Source organism: Bombina bombina, chromosome 4 (genome assembly GCF_027579735.1).
Source record: "Bombina bombina isolate aBomBom1 chromosome 4, aBomBom1.pri, whole genome shotgun sequence".
NCBI classification, from domain to species: Eukaryota; Metazoa; Chordata; class Amphibia; order Anura; family Bombinatoridae; genus Bombina; species Bombina bombina.
This window is the reverse complement of record NC_069502.1, coordinates 26,448,008-26,467,379: the sequence shown is the minus strand read 5'-3', so window position 1 is coordinate 26,467,379 and position 19,372 is coordinate 26,448,008. Positions and strand designations below refer to the sequence as shown.

Genomic DNA, 19,372 nt, shown 5'->3' with positions numbered 1-19,372 from the left:
GTAGTAAAAACAGGTGAGTGAGAGCATTTTACCAATAAATATTACATGATTAATTAACCCTTAGGTAGTAAATACAGGTGAGTGAGAGCATTATACCAATAAATTTTACATGATTAATTAACCCTTAGGTGGTAAATACAGGTTAGTGAGAGCATTATACCAATAAATATTGCATGATTAATTAACCCTTAGGTAGTAGATACAGGTGAGGGAGAGAATTATACTAATAAATATTACATGATTAATTAACCCTTAGGTAGTAAATACAGGCAAGTTAGAGCATTATAACAATAAATAATACATGATTAATTAACCCTTAGGTAGTAAGTACAGATGAGTAAGAGCATTATACCAATAAATATTAAATGATTAATTAACCCTTAGGTAGTAAATACAGGTTAGTGAGAGCTTTATACCAATAAATATTACATGATTAATGAACCCTTAGGTAGTAAATACAGGTGAGTGTGATCATAATACCAAGAAATATTACATGATTAATTTACCCTTAGGTAGTAAATACAGGCAAGTGAGATAATTATACCAATAAATATTACATGATTAATTAACCCTTAGGTAGTAAATACAGACAAGTGAGAGCATTAAATTAATAACTATTACATGATTAATTAACCCTTAGGGAGTACATACAGGCAAGTGAGAGCATTATACCAAGAAATATTTCATGATTAATTTACCCTTAGGTAGTAAATACAGGCAAGTGAGATAATTATACCAATAAATATTACATGATTAATTAACCCTTAGGTAGTAAATACAGACAAGTGAGAGCATTATATTAATAACTATTACATAATTAATTAACCCTTAGGGAGTAAATACAGGCAAGTGAGAGCGTTATACCAATAAATATTACATGATTAATTAACCCTTAGGTAGTAAATACAGACGAGTGAGAGCATTATACCAATAAATATTACATGATTAATTAACCCTTAGGTAGTAAATACAGACGAGTGAGAGCATTATACCAATAAATATTACATGATTAATTAACCCTTAGGTAGTAAATACAGACGAGTGAGAGCATTATACCAATAAATATTACATGATTAATTAACCCTTAGGTAGTAAATACAGACGAGTGAGAGCATTATACCAAGAAATATTACATGACTAATTAACCCTTAGGTAGTAAATACAGACGAGTGAGAGCATTATACCAAGAAATATTACATGATTAATTAACCCTTCGGTAGAGAATACAGACGAGTGAGAGCATTATACCAATAAATATTACATGACTAATTAACCCTTAGGTAGTAAATACAGACGAGTGAGAGCATTATACCAATAAATATTACATGATTAATTAACCCTTAGGTAGTAAATACAGGCAAGTGACAGCATTATACCAAGAAATATTACATGATTATTTAACCCTTAGTTAGTATAAACAGGCAAGTCAGAGCATTATACTAATAAATATTACATGATTAATAAACCCTTAGTAGTAAATACAGGCAAGTGAGATCGTTATACCAATAAATATTACATGATTAATTAACCATTAGGTAGTAAATACAGGCAAGTGAGAGCATTATACTAATAAATATTACATGATTAATGAACCCTTAAGTAGTAAATACAGGCAAGTGAGATCGTTATACCAATAAATATTACATGATTAATTAACCCTTAGGTAGTAAATACAAGCAAGTGAGAGCATTATACTAATAAATATTTCATGATTAATGAACCCTTAAGTAGTAAATACAGGTTAGTGAGAGCCTTATACCAATAAATATTACATGATTAATTAACCCTTATGTAGTAAATACAGGTGAGTGTGATCATAATACCAAGAAATATTACATGATTAATTTACCCTTAGGTAGTAAATACAGACAAGTGAGAGCATTAAATTAATAACTATTACATGATTAATTAACCCTTAGGTAGTAAATACAGGCAAGTGAGAGCATTATAACAATAAATAATACATGATTAATTAACCCTTAGGTAGTAAGTACAGATGAGTAAGAGCATTATACCAATAAATATTAAATGATTAATTAACCCTTAGGTAGTAAATACAGGTTAGTGAGAGCTTTATACCAATAAATATTACATGATTAATTAACCCTTAGGTAGTAAATACAGGTGAGTGTGATCATAATACCAAGATATATTACATGATTAATTTACCCTTAGGTAGTAAATAGAGGCAAGTGAGATAATTATACCAATAAATATTACATGATTAATTAACCCTTAGGTAGTAAATACAGACAAGTGAGAGCATTAAATTAATAACTGTTACATGATTAATTAACCCTTAGGGAGTACATACAGGCAAGTGAGAGCATTATACCAAGAAATATTACATGATTAATTTACCCTTAGGTAGTAAATACAGGCAAGTGAGATAATTATACCAAGAAATATTACATGATTAATTTACCCTTAGGTAGTAAATACAGGCAAGTGAGATAATTATACCAATAAATATTACATGATTAATTAACCCTTAGGTAGTAAATACAGACAAGTGAGAGCATTATATTAATAACTATTACATGATTAATTAACCCTTAGGTAGTAAATACAGACAAGTGAGAGCATTATACCAATAAATATTACATGATTAATTAACCTTTAGGTAGTAAAAACAGGTGATTGAGAGCATTATACCAATAAATGTTACATGATTAATTAACCCTTAGATAGTAAATACAGAAGAGTGAGATTAGTATACCAATAAATATTACATGATTAATTAACCCTTAGGTAGTAAAAACAGGTGAGTGAGAGCATTTTACCAATAAATATTACATGATTAATTAACCCTTAGGTAGTAAATACAGGCAAGTGACAGCATTATACCAATAAATATTATATGATTAATTAACCCTTAGGTGGTAAATACAGGTTAGTGAGAGCATTATACCAATAAATATTGCATGATTAATTAACCCTTAGGTAGTAGATACAGGTGAGGGAGAGAATTATACTAATAAATATTACATGATTAATTAAACCTTAGGTAGTAAATACAGGCAAGTGATAGCATTATAACAATAAATAATACATGATTAATTAACCCTTAGGTAGTAAGTACAGATGAGTAAGAGCATTATACCAATAAATATTACATGATTAATTAAACCTTAGGTAGTAAATACAGGCAAGTGAGAGCATTATACCAATAAATATTACATGATTAATTAACCTTTAGGTAGTAAAAACAGGTGATTGAGAGCATTATACCAATAAATGTTGCATGATTAATTAACCCTTAGGTAGTAAATACAGACGAGTGAGATTAGTATACCAATAAATATTACATGATTAATTAACCCTTAGGTAGTAAAAACAGGTGAGTGAGAGCATTTTACCAATAAATATTACATGATTAATTAACCCTTAGGTAGTAAATACAGGCAAGTGACAGCATTATACCAATAAATATTATATGATTAATTAACCCTTAGGTGGTAAATACAGGTTAGTGAGAGCATTATACCAATAAATATTGCATGATTAATTAACCCTTAGGTAGTAGATACAGGTGAGGGAGAGAATTATACTAATAAATATTACATGATTAATTAACCCTTAGGTAGTAAATACAGGCAAGTGAGAGCATTATAACAATAAATAATACATGATTAATTAACCCTTAGGTAGTAAGTACAGATGAGTAAGAGCATTATACCAATAAATATTAAATGATTAATTAACCCTTAGGTAGTAAATACAGGTTAGTGAGAGCTTTATACCAATAAATATTACATGATTAATTAACCCTTAGGTAGTAAATACAGGTGAGTGTGATCATAATACCAAGATATATTACATGATTAATTTACCCTTAGGTAGTAAATAAAGGCAAGTGAGATAATTATACCAATAAATATTACATGATTAATTAACCCTTAGGTAGTAAATACAGACAAGTGAGAGCATTAAATTAATAACTGTTACATGATTAATTAACCCTTAGGGAGTACATACAGGCAAGTGAGAGCATTATACCAAGAAATATTACATGATTAATTTAACCTTAGGTAGTAAATACAGGCAAGTGAGATAATTATACCAATAAATATTACATGATTAATTAACCCTTAGGTAGTAAATACAGACAAGTGAGAGCATTATATTAATAACTATTACATGATTAATTAACCCTTAGGTAGTAAATACAGACGAGTGAGAGCATTATACCAATGAATATTACATGATTAATTAACCCTTAGGTAGTAAATACAGGCAAGTGAGAGCATTATACCAATAAATATTACATGATTAATTAACCTTTAGGTAGTAAAAACAGGTGATTGAGAGCATTATACCAATAAATGTTACATGATTAATTAACCCTTAGGTAGTAAATACAGAAGAGTGAGATTAGTATACCAATAAATATTACATGATTAATTAACCCTTAGGTAGTAAAAACAGGTGAGTGAGAGCATTTTACCAATAAATATTACATGATTAATTAACCCTTAGGTAGTAAATACAGGCAAGTGACAGCATTATACCAATAAATATTATATGATTAATTAACCCTTAGGTGGTAAATACAGGTTAGTGAGAGCATTATACCAATAAATATTGCATGATTAATTAACCCTTAGGTAGTAGATACAGGTGAGGGAGAGAATTATACTAATAAATATTACATGATTAATTAACCCTTAGGTAGTAAATACAGGCAAGTGAGAGCATTATAACAATAAATAATACATGATTAATTAACCCTTAGGTAGTAAGTACAGATGAGTAAGAGCATTATACCAATAAATATTAAATGATTAATTAACCCTTAGGTAGTAAATACAGGTTAGTGAGAGCTTTATACCAATAAATATTACATGATTAATTAACCCTTAGGTAGTAAATACAGGTGAGTGTGATCATAATACCAAGAAATATTACATGATTAATTTACCCTTAGGTAGTAAATACAGGCAAGTGAGATAATTATACCAATAAATATTACATGATTAATTAACCCTTAGGTAGTAAATACAGACAAGTGAGAGCATTAAATTAATAACTATTACATGATTAATTAACCCTTAGGGAGTACATACAGCCAAGTGAGAGCATTATACCAAGAAATATTACATGATTAATTTACCCTTAGGTAGTAAATACAGGCAAGTGAGATAATTATACCAATAAATATTACATGATTAATTAACCCTTAGGTAGTAAATACAGACAAGTGAGAGCATTATATTAATAACTATTAGATAATTAATTAACCCTTAGGGAGTAAATACAGGCAAGTGAGAGCGTTATACCAATAAATATTACATGATTAATTAACCCTTAGGTAGTAAATACAGACGAGTGAGAGCATTATACCAATAAATATTACATGATTAATTAACCCTTAGGTAGTAAATACAGACGAGTGAAAGCATTATACCAATAAATATTACATGATGAATTAACCCTTAGGTAGTAAATACAGACGAGTGAGAGCATTATACCAAGAAATATTACATGACTAATAAACCCTTAGGTAGTAAATACAGACGAGTGAGAGCATTATACCAAGAAATATTACATGATTAATTAACCCTTCGGTAGAAAATACAGACGAGTGAGAGCATTATACCAAGAAATATTACATGACTAATTAACCCTTAGGTAGTAAATACAGACGAGTGAGAGCATTATACCAATAAATATTACATGATTAATTAACCCTTAGGTTGTAAATACAGGCAAGTGACAGCATTATACCAAGAAATATTACATGATTATTTAACCCTTAGTTAGTAAAAACAGGCAAGTCAGAGCATTATACAAATAAATATTACATGATTAATAAACCCTTAAGTAGTAAATACAGGCAAGTGAGATCGTTATACCAATAAATATTACATGATTAATTAACCCTTAGGTAGTAAATACAGGCAAGTGAGAGCATTATACTAATAAATATTACATGATTAATGAACCCTTAAGTAGTAAATACAGGCAAGTGAGATCGTTATACCAATAAATATTACATGATTAATTAACCCTTAGGTAGTAAATACAGCAAGTGAGAGCATTATACTAATAAATATTACATGATTAATGAACCCTTAAGTAGTAAATACAGGTTAGTGAGAGCTTTATACCAATAAATATTACATAATTAATTAACCCTTAGGTAGTAAATACAGGTGAGTGTGATCATAATACCAAGAAATATTACATGATTAATTTACCCTTAGGTAGTAAATACAGGCAAGTGTGATAATTATACCAATAAATATTACATGATTAATTAACCCTTAGGTAGTAAATACAGACAAGTGAGAGCATTAAATTAATAACTATTACATGATTAATTAACCCTTAGGTAGTAAATACAGGTTAGTGAGAGCTTTATACCAATAAATATTACATGATTAATTAACCCTTAGGTAGTAAATACAGGTGAGTGTGATCATAATACCAAGAAATATTACATGATTAATTTACCCTTAGGTAGTAAATACAGACAAGTGAGAGCATATAATTAATAACTGTTACATGATTAATTAACCCTTAGGGAGTACATACAGGCAAGTGAGAGCATTATACCAAGAAATAGTACATGATTAATTTACCCTTAGGTAGTAAATACAGGCAAGTGAGATAATTATACCAATAAATATTACATGATTAATTAACCCTTAGGTAGTAAATACAGACAAGTGAGAGCATTATATTAATAACTATTACATGATTAATTAACCCTTAGGGAGTAAATACAGGCAAGTGAGAGCGTTATACCAATAAATATTACATGATTAATTAACCCTTAGGTACAGACGAGTGAGAGCATTATACCAATAAATATTACATGATTAATTAACCCTTAGGTAGTAAATACAGACGAGTGAGAGCATTATACCAATAAATATTACATGATTAATTAACCCTTAGGTAGTAAATACAGACGAGTGAAAGCATTATACCAATAAATATTACATGATTAATTAACCCTTAGGTAGTAAATACAGACGAGTGAGAGCATTATACAAGGAAATATTACATGACTAATTAACCCTTAGGTAGTAAATACAGACGAGTGAGAGCATTATACCAAGAAATATTACATGATTAATTAACCCTTCGGTAGAAAATACAGACGAGTGAGAGCATTATACCAAGAAATATTACATGAGTAATTAACCCTTAGGTAGTAAATACAGGCAAGTGACAGCATTATACCAAGAAATATTACATGATTATTTAACCCTTAGTTAGTAAATACAGGCGAGTGAGAGCATTATACTAATAAATATTACATGATTAATGAACCCTTAAGTAGTAAATACAGGCAAGTGAGATCATTATACCAATAAATATTACATGATTAATTAACCCTTAGGTAGTAAATACAGGCAAGTGAGAGCATTATACTAATAAATATTACATGATTAATGAACCCTTAAGTAGTAAATATAGGCAAGGGAGATCGTTATACCAATAAATATTACATGATTAATTAACCCTTAGGTAGTAAATACAGGCAAGTGAGAGCATTATAACATGAAATATTGCATGATAAATTAACCCTTAGGTAGTAAATACAGGTGAGTGACAGCATTATACCAATAAATATTACATGATTAATTAACCCTTAGGTAGTAAATACAGGTGAGTGAGAGCATTTTACCAATAAATATTACATGATTAATTAACCCTTAGGTAGTGAATACAGACGAGTGAGAGCATTATACCAATACATTTTACATGATTAATTAACCCTTAGGTAGTAAATACAGGTGAGCAGGAGCATTATACCAATAAATATTACATGATTAATTAACCCTTAGGTAGTAAATACAGACGAGTGAGAGCATTATACCAATAAATATTACATGATTTATTACCCTTAGGTAGTAAATACAGACGAGTGAGAGCATTATACCAATAAATATTACATGATTAATTAACCCTTAGGTATTAAATACAGACGAGTGAGAGCATTATACTAAGAAATATTACATGATTAATTAACCCTTAGGTAGTAAATACAGGTGAGTGTGATCTTATACCAATAAATATTACATGATTAATTAACCCTTAGGTAGTAAATACAGGCAAGTGAGAGCATTGTACCAATAAATATTACATGATTAATTAAGGCTTAGGTACTAAATACAGGCAAGTGAGATCCTTATACCAAGAAATATTTCATGATTAATTAACCCTTAGGTAGTAAATACAGGCAAGTGAGAGCATTATACCAATAAATATTACATGATTTATTAACCCTTAGATAGTAAATACAGACTAGTGAGAGCATTATACCAATGAATATTACATGATTAATTAACCCTTAGTTAGTAAATACAGGTGAGTGAGAGCATTATACCAATAAATTGTACATGATTAATTAACCCTTAGGTAGTAAATACAGGTGAGTGACAGCATTATACCAATAAATATTACATGATTAATTAATCCTTATGTAGTAAATACAGGTGAGTGTGATCTTATACCAATAAATATTACATGATTAATTAACCCTTAGGTAGTAAATACAGGCAAGTGAGAGCATTGTACCAATAAATATTACATGATTAATTAAGGCTTAGGTACTAAATACAGGCAAGTGAGATCCTTATACCAAGAAATATTTCATGATTAATTAACCCTTAGGTAGTAAATACAGGCAAGTGAGAGCATTATACCAATAAATATTACATGATTTATTAACCCTTAGATAGTAAATACAGACTAGTGAGATCATTATACCAAGAAAGATTACATAATTAATTAAACCATAGGTAGTAAATCCCAGGCAAGTGAGAGCATTATAACAATAAATATTACATGATTAATTAACCATTAGGTAGTAAATACAGGTGAGTGTGATCATTATACCAAGAAATATTACATGATTAATTAACCCTTAGGTACCAAATACAGTTGAAAAAGAGATCATTATACCAAGAAATATTACATGATTAATTAACCCTTAGTTAGTAAATACAGGCAAGTGTGAGTATTATACTAAGAAATATTACATGACTAATTAACCCTTAGGTAGTAAATACAGACGAGTGAGAGAATTATACCAATAAATATTACATGATTAATTAACCCTTATGTAGTAAATACAGTTTAGTGAGATCATTATACTAATAAATATCACATGATTAATTAACCCTTAGGTACTAAATACCGGCGAGTGAGAGAATTATACCAATAAATATTACATGATTAATTAACCCTTATGTAGTAAATACATGATATGATGATTATTATTATTAATATGAATATTATTACTATTATTATTATTGTGATTATTGTTACTATTATTATTATGATTATTATAATTATTATTATTACTGTTATTATTGTTATTTTTATTATTATTATTATTATTATTATTATTATTATTATTATTATTATTGTTACTATTATTATTATGATTATTATAATTATTATTATTACTGTTATTATTGTTATTTTTATTATTATTATTATTATTGTGATGATTATTATTATTATTAGTATTATTATTATTGTTATTATTTCTATAAATATTATTATTACTATTATTATTATTGTTATTATTGTGATTATTGTTACTATTATTATGATTATGATTATTATTACTATTATACTATTACTGTTATTAGTATGATTATTATTATGAATACTACATGTGACTGAAATACATTTATTTCTTTTAGCAGAAAAACCTATCATCATTCCGAAACCGTTTGTAAAACCTGGCTCCTGCCCTAATGAATTGGACTACCCACTTTGTAAGCTATTATCATTTTCACCAAAGCCAGAATGTAGCGTAGACAGTCAGTGCCCGGGAAACATGAAGTGCTGTTTGTACAGATGCACAAGGAGCTGTGTGACGCCCCTGCAAAGTAAGTATAGGAGAGGCTGTAAATATAGATAGAGACAGTTAGACAGACAGATACATATACAGTAGACAGATAGACAGATACATATGGACAGATAGATAGATAGATATAGACAAACAGACAGACAGACAGACAGATTAATAGATATATAGATAGATTGATTGATAGATAGATAGATAGATAGATAGATAGATGATAGAATTATAGATAGATACAGATATACAGACACACGAAAGAGAGACAGGATACAGTTTTATTCCATAGGTTATGGTGTCATTTGTAGAAATCTACAATAACATACACAGAATGCCAATTAAGCAAAAATTAAATAACAATGGGTCCGATTACAAGTGAAGCACTATTTAACAAGTGTTTACTGCGATTAAAGTATTATTAAGAAGGCGAATGAAGTAAGGTTTTTGCTGGTGTAGGTTTGCGCTTGTATTACAAGTTAAAAGTAAATTGTTTTCGTTTGTGCGATAACCTAAAAACACCCTACTCACGCAAAAAACCCGATCGCATATTCTGAAGTGTGCGAACTTGACATGAAAATATGAATATTTAGCATTCCAATGTTCTTCACATAGCAGAATATATATATAAATATATAAAAAGAAAGCGCACTCCAATGAGAATTTGTTCAAAGTTATTACTTTACTGAACAAATTCCCATTGGAGAGCGCTTTCTTCATTTCTATAGCTACCTTTTTGCTGCACCCTGGGTCTATGCTGGAGGAAGTCAGGAGTGTAGTCTGTATCATGTGTGTGTGTGTATATATATAACTCATTGTGTAGTTCATTAACAAATCTAGACAGGCCCAGAGGCTTGTTTTCCCACAGAAATCCTCTGAATTACATTGTTTCCAATGCAGCAAAGGATTCTGGGTAAGATATGCAAATTAATTACACAATGACACACCTTTTTACTTCAGTCTGCTTTTCCGCAGGTTCCCTTTACGCCAAAGTATCACTGTTCACACAGCTTACAAACTTAGCTAGGGTTAGTGCAGTGATTCATAACCATCCCAGGACAGACTGTTTCATGGTTTTTGCCACTCATCAGCTGGGAGAAGGTTAGAATTACTGCTGGGTGAAGTAAAAGGTGTGTCATTGTGTACTTAATTTGCATATCTTACCCAGAATCATTTGCTGCATTGGAAACAATGTAATTCAGAGGTTTTCTGTGGGAAAACACGCCTCTGGGCCTGTCTAGATTTGTTAATGAACTACACAATGAGTTATATTTCTATATTTTGTGTGTAGTGGAGGATTTTAAACTCGCCTTTTATCCCCCCCTAATTTAAAATGTTGTTGTATTCTTCCTGGAATCAACTTCACCCAGCAGTGATTCTAACCTTCTCCCAGCTGATGTGTGGCAAAAAACACAAAACAGTCTGTCCTGGGATGGTTATGAATCACTGCACTAACTCCAGTTAAGTTTATAAGCTGTGTGAACAGCGATACTTTGGCGTAAAGGGAACCTGCTGAAATGCCGACTGAAGTAAAAAGGTGTGTCATTGTATACTTAATTTGCATATCTTACCCAGAATCCTTTGCTGCATTGGAAACAATGTAATTCAGAGGTTTTCTGTGGGAAAACAAGCCTCTGGGCCTGTCTAGATTTGTTAATGAACTACACAATGAGTTATATTTCTATATTGTGTGCGTAGTGGAGGATTTTAAACTCACCTTTTATCTCCCCCTAATTTAAAATGTTGTTATATATATATATATATATATATATATATATATATATATATATATATATAGTTTCCCAAAAAAGAGAGCGCTCAGTTCCAATGTTCAATATGATAAAGTCTTACTTGTGTGAGCTGCAGTGAGCTAATCAAACCATACAGATCACCAATTAATCTTCTCCTATAATATTTAAGAACGTCTCTGCAGAGAATATGGCGCTCCTTAATGCAGCTTTCATCAAAACAGCTGCTTATCCGACAGCCAAAACACACTCCAATCCTTCTATCTGAAAGTGGAAATAAAAGAGGCCCAAAATAGTGTAATGTGTCAGAAAAATAATAATTTAATATTCCACACTTATCAACTCACAAACAGTGGTATAAAATAGGCACAAAGTATCCCTATCCACTACAGTAGTCCAGAGTCCTGTTAGAGTCAATCAGCTGTGACATCACCACCCGGCACATTTAATTGCTCTGATTTGCCTTCTCTCCTGTAGATAGAGATGCGTAACACACACTCTCCTGCCCCAGCGCATTTCCCAGAAACTACTGGCTGCTTTCTCAAGGGGATATGTGTGTGAAAAACCAGCATATACTACTTATAGACATGTTATGCCCTCTATTGGTCATATCAAATATTTACACTACTGGTTATACATACAAAATATCACGTAACAATTTACATACATTGAAATATTTCATCATTATATCTAAAACCATATATTACTTAAAAATATCATACCCTATGTAATATTTTATTATTTTTTTTTAAATCAAATAAATTAAGATAATTATAACAATCAAATAATAAAATATATATACAAATACACTCATAACATATACACATCTAATAACTGATTTATTGTGTTGTATCTTTTTTTATAAAAAATACATCTATGTAATAAAATAATAATCATGTTAACTATTTAAAAAAGGGGGAGAATATGACTAAGGATTCACACAAAAGCAGCAATATCTATATCAACATTCAACCCACATAACTTTCTTTTGGTACGACCAACATACTGTAGGCCACACCCACACTGTAATAAATAGACCGCATAGGTACTTTTGCAGGTAATAAATTGCCTTATTTCAAACGTTTCATGTGATTTTTGATGAAAAAAAGATCTTTGGACAGACACACGAAAGAGACAGGATACAGTTTTATGCCATAGGTTATGGTGTCATTTGTATAAATCCACAATCACATACACAGAACACCAGTTAAACAGAAACATAATAATAAATAACTATGGGCCAGATTACAAGTGGAGCACTATTTAATGAGCATTAACTGTACTACAAGTTTTTGCGCATGTACGTTAGCGCTTGTATTACAAGTTAAGAGTAAACTGTTTTCGTTTGTCCGATAACCTGACTTGCATATAAATATATATATATATATATGTTTGATAATATTTTGATACAATATATATCTATGCCTTTTTATATACATGATTATATATAGATGTTCACAGATATATAGGAAGATCTATTTAGAAATACTTAGAACATGTTCCTCTATGTGTAGAACAGTGAAATGTGAAATATTTACAGTAAATACACAGTAGAACAATGTATTACATATAAATATTGTATAAATATGATTTTATATGTTTTTATCTACTTGACTGCAAGATATATATATAAATCTTTAAATACAGAAACGCATATATAAATATAAATACATATGTAAACATACACAAATATATAAATACATAAATGTTTCGCTAAACAGTTAACAACAGCTCTGAGGTCGCATTTCCCCGATGCACGTTAAATTTAATTGCGCTCAATTGATCTTGTTTACTTTAAACTTGTAATATGAGTGAAAGAACAGACGCGCGCAGACAGCAGTGATAAAATCCATTTTGCTTTGCGCCACTCGTAATCTAGTCCTAGATAATTCATTAACAATTAAAAAAATAGCTAAAACACGTTTTCTATCTCATTTTCTATTTTTTTTTAACTAGTCTTTTGATAGAAAAGTAAAGTCAAAATGAAAGTTTCATGTTTCAGACAGAGCAGGCAAATGATTTCAGTTATCACTTTACTTTATTCTCTAATCTTTTGGTGTTTTGATTGAAAGAAGATAGCTGGTGACTGGTGCTACACACATATGCCTGTTGTCATTAGTTTAGCACTGTGCCAGTAGTATATTGTTGCTCTGAAGCTGATTTTAACAATACATTTAACTAATGGAAAGGTTATATGGAAGCAATAGTGCAATAATAAAAATCTCTAGCACATTAGAGCTGTTTTTTTTGCATTATTTTGTCCCTTTTTGTTCTCTGCTTCCCCTAGTAGGTATAAAGGGTGAGAATGCCCTTTATAACTAGTATTAGAATTTAAACTTTCATATATACACAGACAGATACTGACATATACAGATAAGTAGATATAAGATAGGTAGCATTCTCTTATTTTAATAATCCTGATCATTTTTAATATAACATCTGACATTTTCCTACAGAGAAAATTGGACAGTGCCCGTTCTTTTTTTGTGGCACCTGCGCTACAATCAAGCCCTTGCCTTATGAGTGTCACAGTGATCAGCAGTGCCCCGGGACCGAGAGATGTTGTTTCATTAACTGCAGACGCCAGTGCACTGCCACAGTGAGCAGTAAGTGACAAATATAACTTATAGACAGACTGTTGCTTAATTGCTACTACTGTTATAATGACTTATGGGAAGCACTGACAGGGCTCTTTTTATCAAGCTGCAGATGCCACTCGGAGCACAGAGTCTCTGTGTGACCCTGCAACTACAAGTTAACAAGCAGAAGGCCACTGCTTCCTTTCTCTCTGCTTCTGCAGAAGTTGTATAGTTTAATGATCCTGTACAGATCTATGATTTATTGACAAGCCCTGTGAGGTATTTGTAGTAATTACTAATAATTCACTCTCCAGCTAGACTTAATAAGTAGTAAAAAAAAAGTATGTCTAGGTGATCATTTTAAATATTAATTTAAAAAGTAATTTAATATTTTGCTTTTTGATCACAGTAAAGCCATGGCAGTGTCCTGTGGATGTTCTAAAGTGCCCAGTTGTTATGCCGGAGCCTCGGTGCAAACAGGATGATGATTGCCCTGGGAAGCAGAAGTGTTGTCACCAGTGTGGGATGAAATGTATTGATGTAAAGCCAGGTACTTTACAATGTGATGTTTTTTTTTATAAACTATTATCTGTGTGTGCTACTTGCATGAAAACCCAGCCTGCTAGCTGACATCACACTGCTGTATGCTATTAGCATTAGGTGTGAGTTGTGCATCTAATAAACATATTTACCTGTTGTTCAGTGTGACTGAGATTGGGAAACGTGTTTTATCAGCTATAAACTGGGGGAAAATCTACAAAACAAAAAAGGTCCTGCATGAAAACGATAAAAAAAAAATAGCAAACCAAACCATTAATTTGAGAACTAATTATTTATGTTGGAGTATATACTGTAGAAGCATCAGTCTAAGACACTGAGATATAAGACACTGCCTTTTTATTGTTTTTATAAAATGAATATGTCACACATATGTACAGTAAGTGCAGTAAATGCCAAGTGCGGTTATAAAGAGACCTTGCTGTTGTGTTTGCTCAGGGAACAGATGGGCATAGCAATATATACTGCAGTATACAAGGAGCTAGTGATGTAATGAACATGTAATGGGGCAGGTAATGTGTTGCGTGCTGATCAGGGCATAGGGGATAAGGGTGAGTGTATGTAGCTTAAAGCCAGTGCTGCACTGACAATCCAAAGGGACCCAAAACAGATGCAGCTAAAGCCCCTCCCACTTTACTATAGCACAGATCCATCCATCCATAATTACAGATGACAAATTACAGACTGTGGGTCTCACCTCTGCCCCTTATTGTGATCAATACTTTCAACAGAATAGTGAATTGTAACAGGGGTCTTATCTACTGATGTTAAACTCATGTCTCCCAGTAATATGTGTGTAAAGACCCTTGTGGCTTATCCCAGATATTATTAATCTAATCATTTTAGTATCACAAGCTTTTATCAATATAGTTAAAAGCTGTCATTTGTGTCATTCTGTAAATTCTCTCTTTCTCACATTCTCTCTCTTTCATATCCCCCCCCCCCTCTCTCTCTCTCTCTCTCTCTCTCATATTCACTCTCATAGTTTCTCTCTCAAATTCTCTCTCTCATATTCTCTCTCTCTGTCTCTCTCTCTCTCTCTCTCTCTCTCTCTCTCATTCTCTCTCATATTCTCTCTCTCTTTCTCTCTCATATTATCACTCTCTCTCTCATATTCTGTTTCTCATTCTCTTTCTCTGTTTTTCTACACAGAGAATCCTGGTTTCTGCCCTTCATATGTTGAGAATCTTTCTTGTATGCAAGATCTGGATACAAAGATTTGCAGAAGTGATGCTGATTGTCTGGTTCCCAGGAAATGCTGTTACTATGGTGGAAAAATGCAATGTGTAAAGGCCCTAAATGGTAACATTTAAATCAATATTTATTTACATATCTTTCCGTTTGTTTAGTGAAACATATATGTGTTCCTCTTTTAGTCTAAAAGCTGCACACAGAGGCACTGAAAAAATAAAGGTAAAATTGAACTTTTATTATCATAGTTAAAACATAGGGGAAGCGTTGCAAACAAATTGCTTACGCGTTTCGTGCCTCCACAAGTCAATTAATCATATGAATAAAGACTAAGCCAGAGTCCCTCAATTTTAAGGAACACTGACCAATCAATAACATTGTTACACAACTACTTAACTGGATCCCAAAACAAGCAATAAAACATTGTTACACAACTACTTAACTGGTTCCCAAAACAAGCAATAAAACATTGTTACACAAGTAATTAATGACTGTTTCCCCAAACATGCAATAAATCAACGTTACACAGCTACTTAATAACTGGTTCCCTAAACAAAACAATAAAACATTGTTACACAGCTACTCAATAACTTATTCCTTAAACAAGCAAGAAAATATTGTTACACAGCTACTTAATAACTGATTCCCTAAAAAAAACAATAAAACATTGTTACACAGCTACTTAATAACTAAACAAGCAAAACACCTTGTTACACAGCTACTTAATAACTGGTTCACTAAACAAGCATTAAAACATTGTTACACAGCTACTTATTAAATGGTTCCCTAAACAAGCAATAAATAATTGTTGCACAACTACTTTATAACTAGTTTGCTAAACAAGCAAAACACATTGTTACACAGGTACTTAATAACTGGTTCCCTAAACAAGCAATAAAACATTGTTACACAGCTACTTAATAACTGATTCCCTAAACAAGCAATAAAACATTGTTACATAGCTACTTAATAACTGATTCCCTAAACATACAATAAAATATTGTTACACAGCTACTTAATACCTGATTCCCTAAACATACAATAAAACATTGTTACACAGCTACTTAATACCTGATTCCCTAAACATACAATAAAACATTGTTACACAGCTACTTAATACCTGATTCCCTAAACATAAAATAAAACATTGTTACACAGCTACTTAATAAATGATTCCCTAAACATACAATAAAACATTGTTACACAGCTACCTAATAACTGGTTCCCTAAACAAGCAATAAAACATTGTTACACAGCTACTTAATAACTGGTTCCTTAAACAAGCAATAAAACATTGTTAAACAGCTACTTAATAACTGGTTCCCTAAACAAGCAATAAAACATTGTTACACAGCTATTTAATAACTGGTTCCCTAAACAAGCAATAAAACATTGTGACATAGCTTCCTTTAACAAGCAATAAAACATTGTTACATAGCTTCCTTAAACAAGCAATAAAACATTGTTACAAAGCTTCCTTAAAGGAAAACTGAACCCATTTTTTTTTTCTTTCGTTATTCAGATAGAGCATGCAATTTTAAGCAACTTTCTAATTTACTCCTATTATCACATTTTTTTCATTCTCCTGGTATGTTTATTTGAAATGCAAGAATGTAAGTTTAGATGCCGGCCCATTTTTTTTGAACAACCTGGGTTGTCCTTGCTGATTGGCCAGCACCAATAAACAAGTGCTGCCCATGGTACTGAACCAACAATTTGCTGGCTCCTTAGCTCAGATGCCTTCTTTTTCAAATAAAGATAGCAAGAGAACGAAGAAAAATTGATAATAGAAGTAAATTAGAAAGTTGCTTAACATTGCATGCTCTATCTGAACCATGAAAGAAAAAAATCCGGTTCAGTGTCCCTTTAAACAAGCAATAAAACATTGTTACATAGCTTCCTTAAACAAGCAATAAAACATTGTTACATAGCTTCCTTAAACAAGCAAAAAAACATTGTTACATAGCTTCCTTAAACAAGTAATAAAACATTGTTACATAGCTTCCTTAAACAAGCAATAAAACATTGTTACATAGCTTCCTTAAACAAGTAATAAAACATTGTTAAACAGCTACTTAATAATTGGTTCACTAAACAAGCAATAAAACATCAGTGGATATTGCAGCAATATATAAAAAGAATGATATGACTAACATATAAATATACAGTGAGTAACGAGATATAAATATACAGTGAGTAACAAGATATAAATATACTGTGAGTAACAAGATATAAATATACTGTGAGTAACAAAATATAAATATACAGTGAGTAACAAGATATAAATATACTGTGAGTAACAACATATAGATATACAGTGAGTAACAAGATATAAATATACAGTGAGTAGCAAGATATAAATATACAGTGAGTAACAAGATATAAATATACAGTGAGTAACAACATATAAATATACAGTGAGTAACAACATATAAATATACAGTGAGTAACAAGATATAAATATACAGTGAGTAGCAAGATATAAATATACAGTGAGTAACAAGATATAAATATACAGTGAGTAACATATAAATATACAGTGAGTAATATATACATACACAGTGAGTAACAACAAATAAATATACAGTTAGTAACAAGATATAAATGTACAGGGAGTAACAACATATAAATATACAGTGAGTAACAACATATAATTATACAGTGAGTAACAAGATATAAATATACAGTGAGTAACAAGATATAAATATACAGTGAGTAACAAGATATAAATATACAGTGAGTAACATATAAATATACAGTGAGTAATATATACATACACAGTGAGTAACAACATATTAATATACAGTTAGTAACAAGATATAAATATACAGTGAGTAACAAGATATAAATATACAGTGAGTAACAACATATACATATACAGTGAGTAACAATATATAAATATATAGTGAGTAACAACATATAAATATACAGTGAGTAACAACATATAAATATACAGTGAGTATCAACATATAAATATATATTAAGCAACTACATATAAATATACAGTGAGTAACAAGATATAAATATACAGTGAGTAACAAGATATAAATATACAATGAGTAACAACATATAAATATACAGTGAGTATCAAGATATAAATATACAGTGAGTAACAAGATATAAATATACAGTGATTAACAACATATAAATATACAGTGAGTAACAAGATATAAATATACAGTGAGTAACAACATATAAATATACAGTGAGTAACAAGATATACATATACAGTGAGTAACAACATATAAATATACAGTGAGTAACAACATATAAATATACAGTAAGCAACTACATATAAATATACAGTGATTATCAACATATAAATATACAGTAAACAACTACATATAAATATACAGTGAGTAACAAGATATAAATATACAGTGAGTAACAAGATATAAATATACAGTGAGTAACAACATATAAATATAAAGTGAGTAGCAACATATAAATATACAGTGAGTAACAACATA

At 30.6% G+C, this 19,372-nt stretch overlaps 1 protein-coding gene across 2 annotated transcripts in view; it reads left to right on the top strand.

Annotated features, from left to right (window-relative positions):
* Nucleotides 1–19,372, top strand: part of LOC128655855 (WAP four-disulfide core domain protein 3-like) — a 52,072-nt gene that overhangs the window by 18,496 nt on the left and 14,204 nt on the right. The window contains exons 2-5 of one of the 2 annotated variants that reach the window (XM_053709426.1): nt 9,669–9,857; nt 14,031–14,180; nt 14,563–14,703; nt 15,864–16,013. In XM_053709426.1, coding sequence (XP_053565401.1) covers nt 9,669–9,857; nt 14,031–14,180; nt 14,563–14,703; nt 15,864–16,013 — 630 coding nt within the window. The remainder of the gene's footprint in view (nt 1–9,668; nt 9,858–14,030; nt 14,181–14,562; nt 14,704–15,863; nt 16,014–19,372) is intronic. The other variant, XM_053709427.1, reaches the window with a different exon arrangement.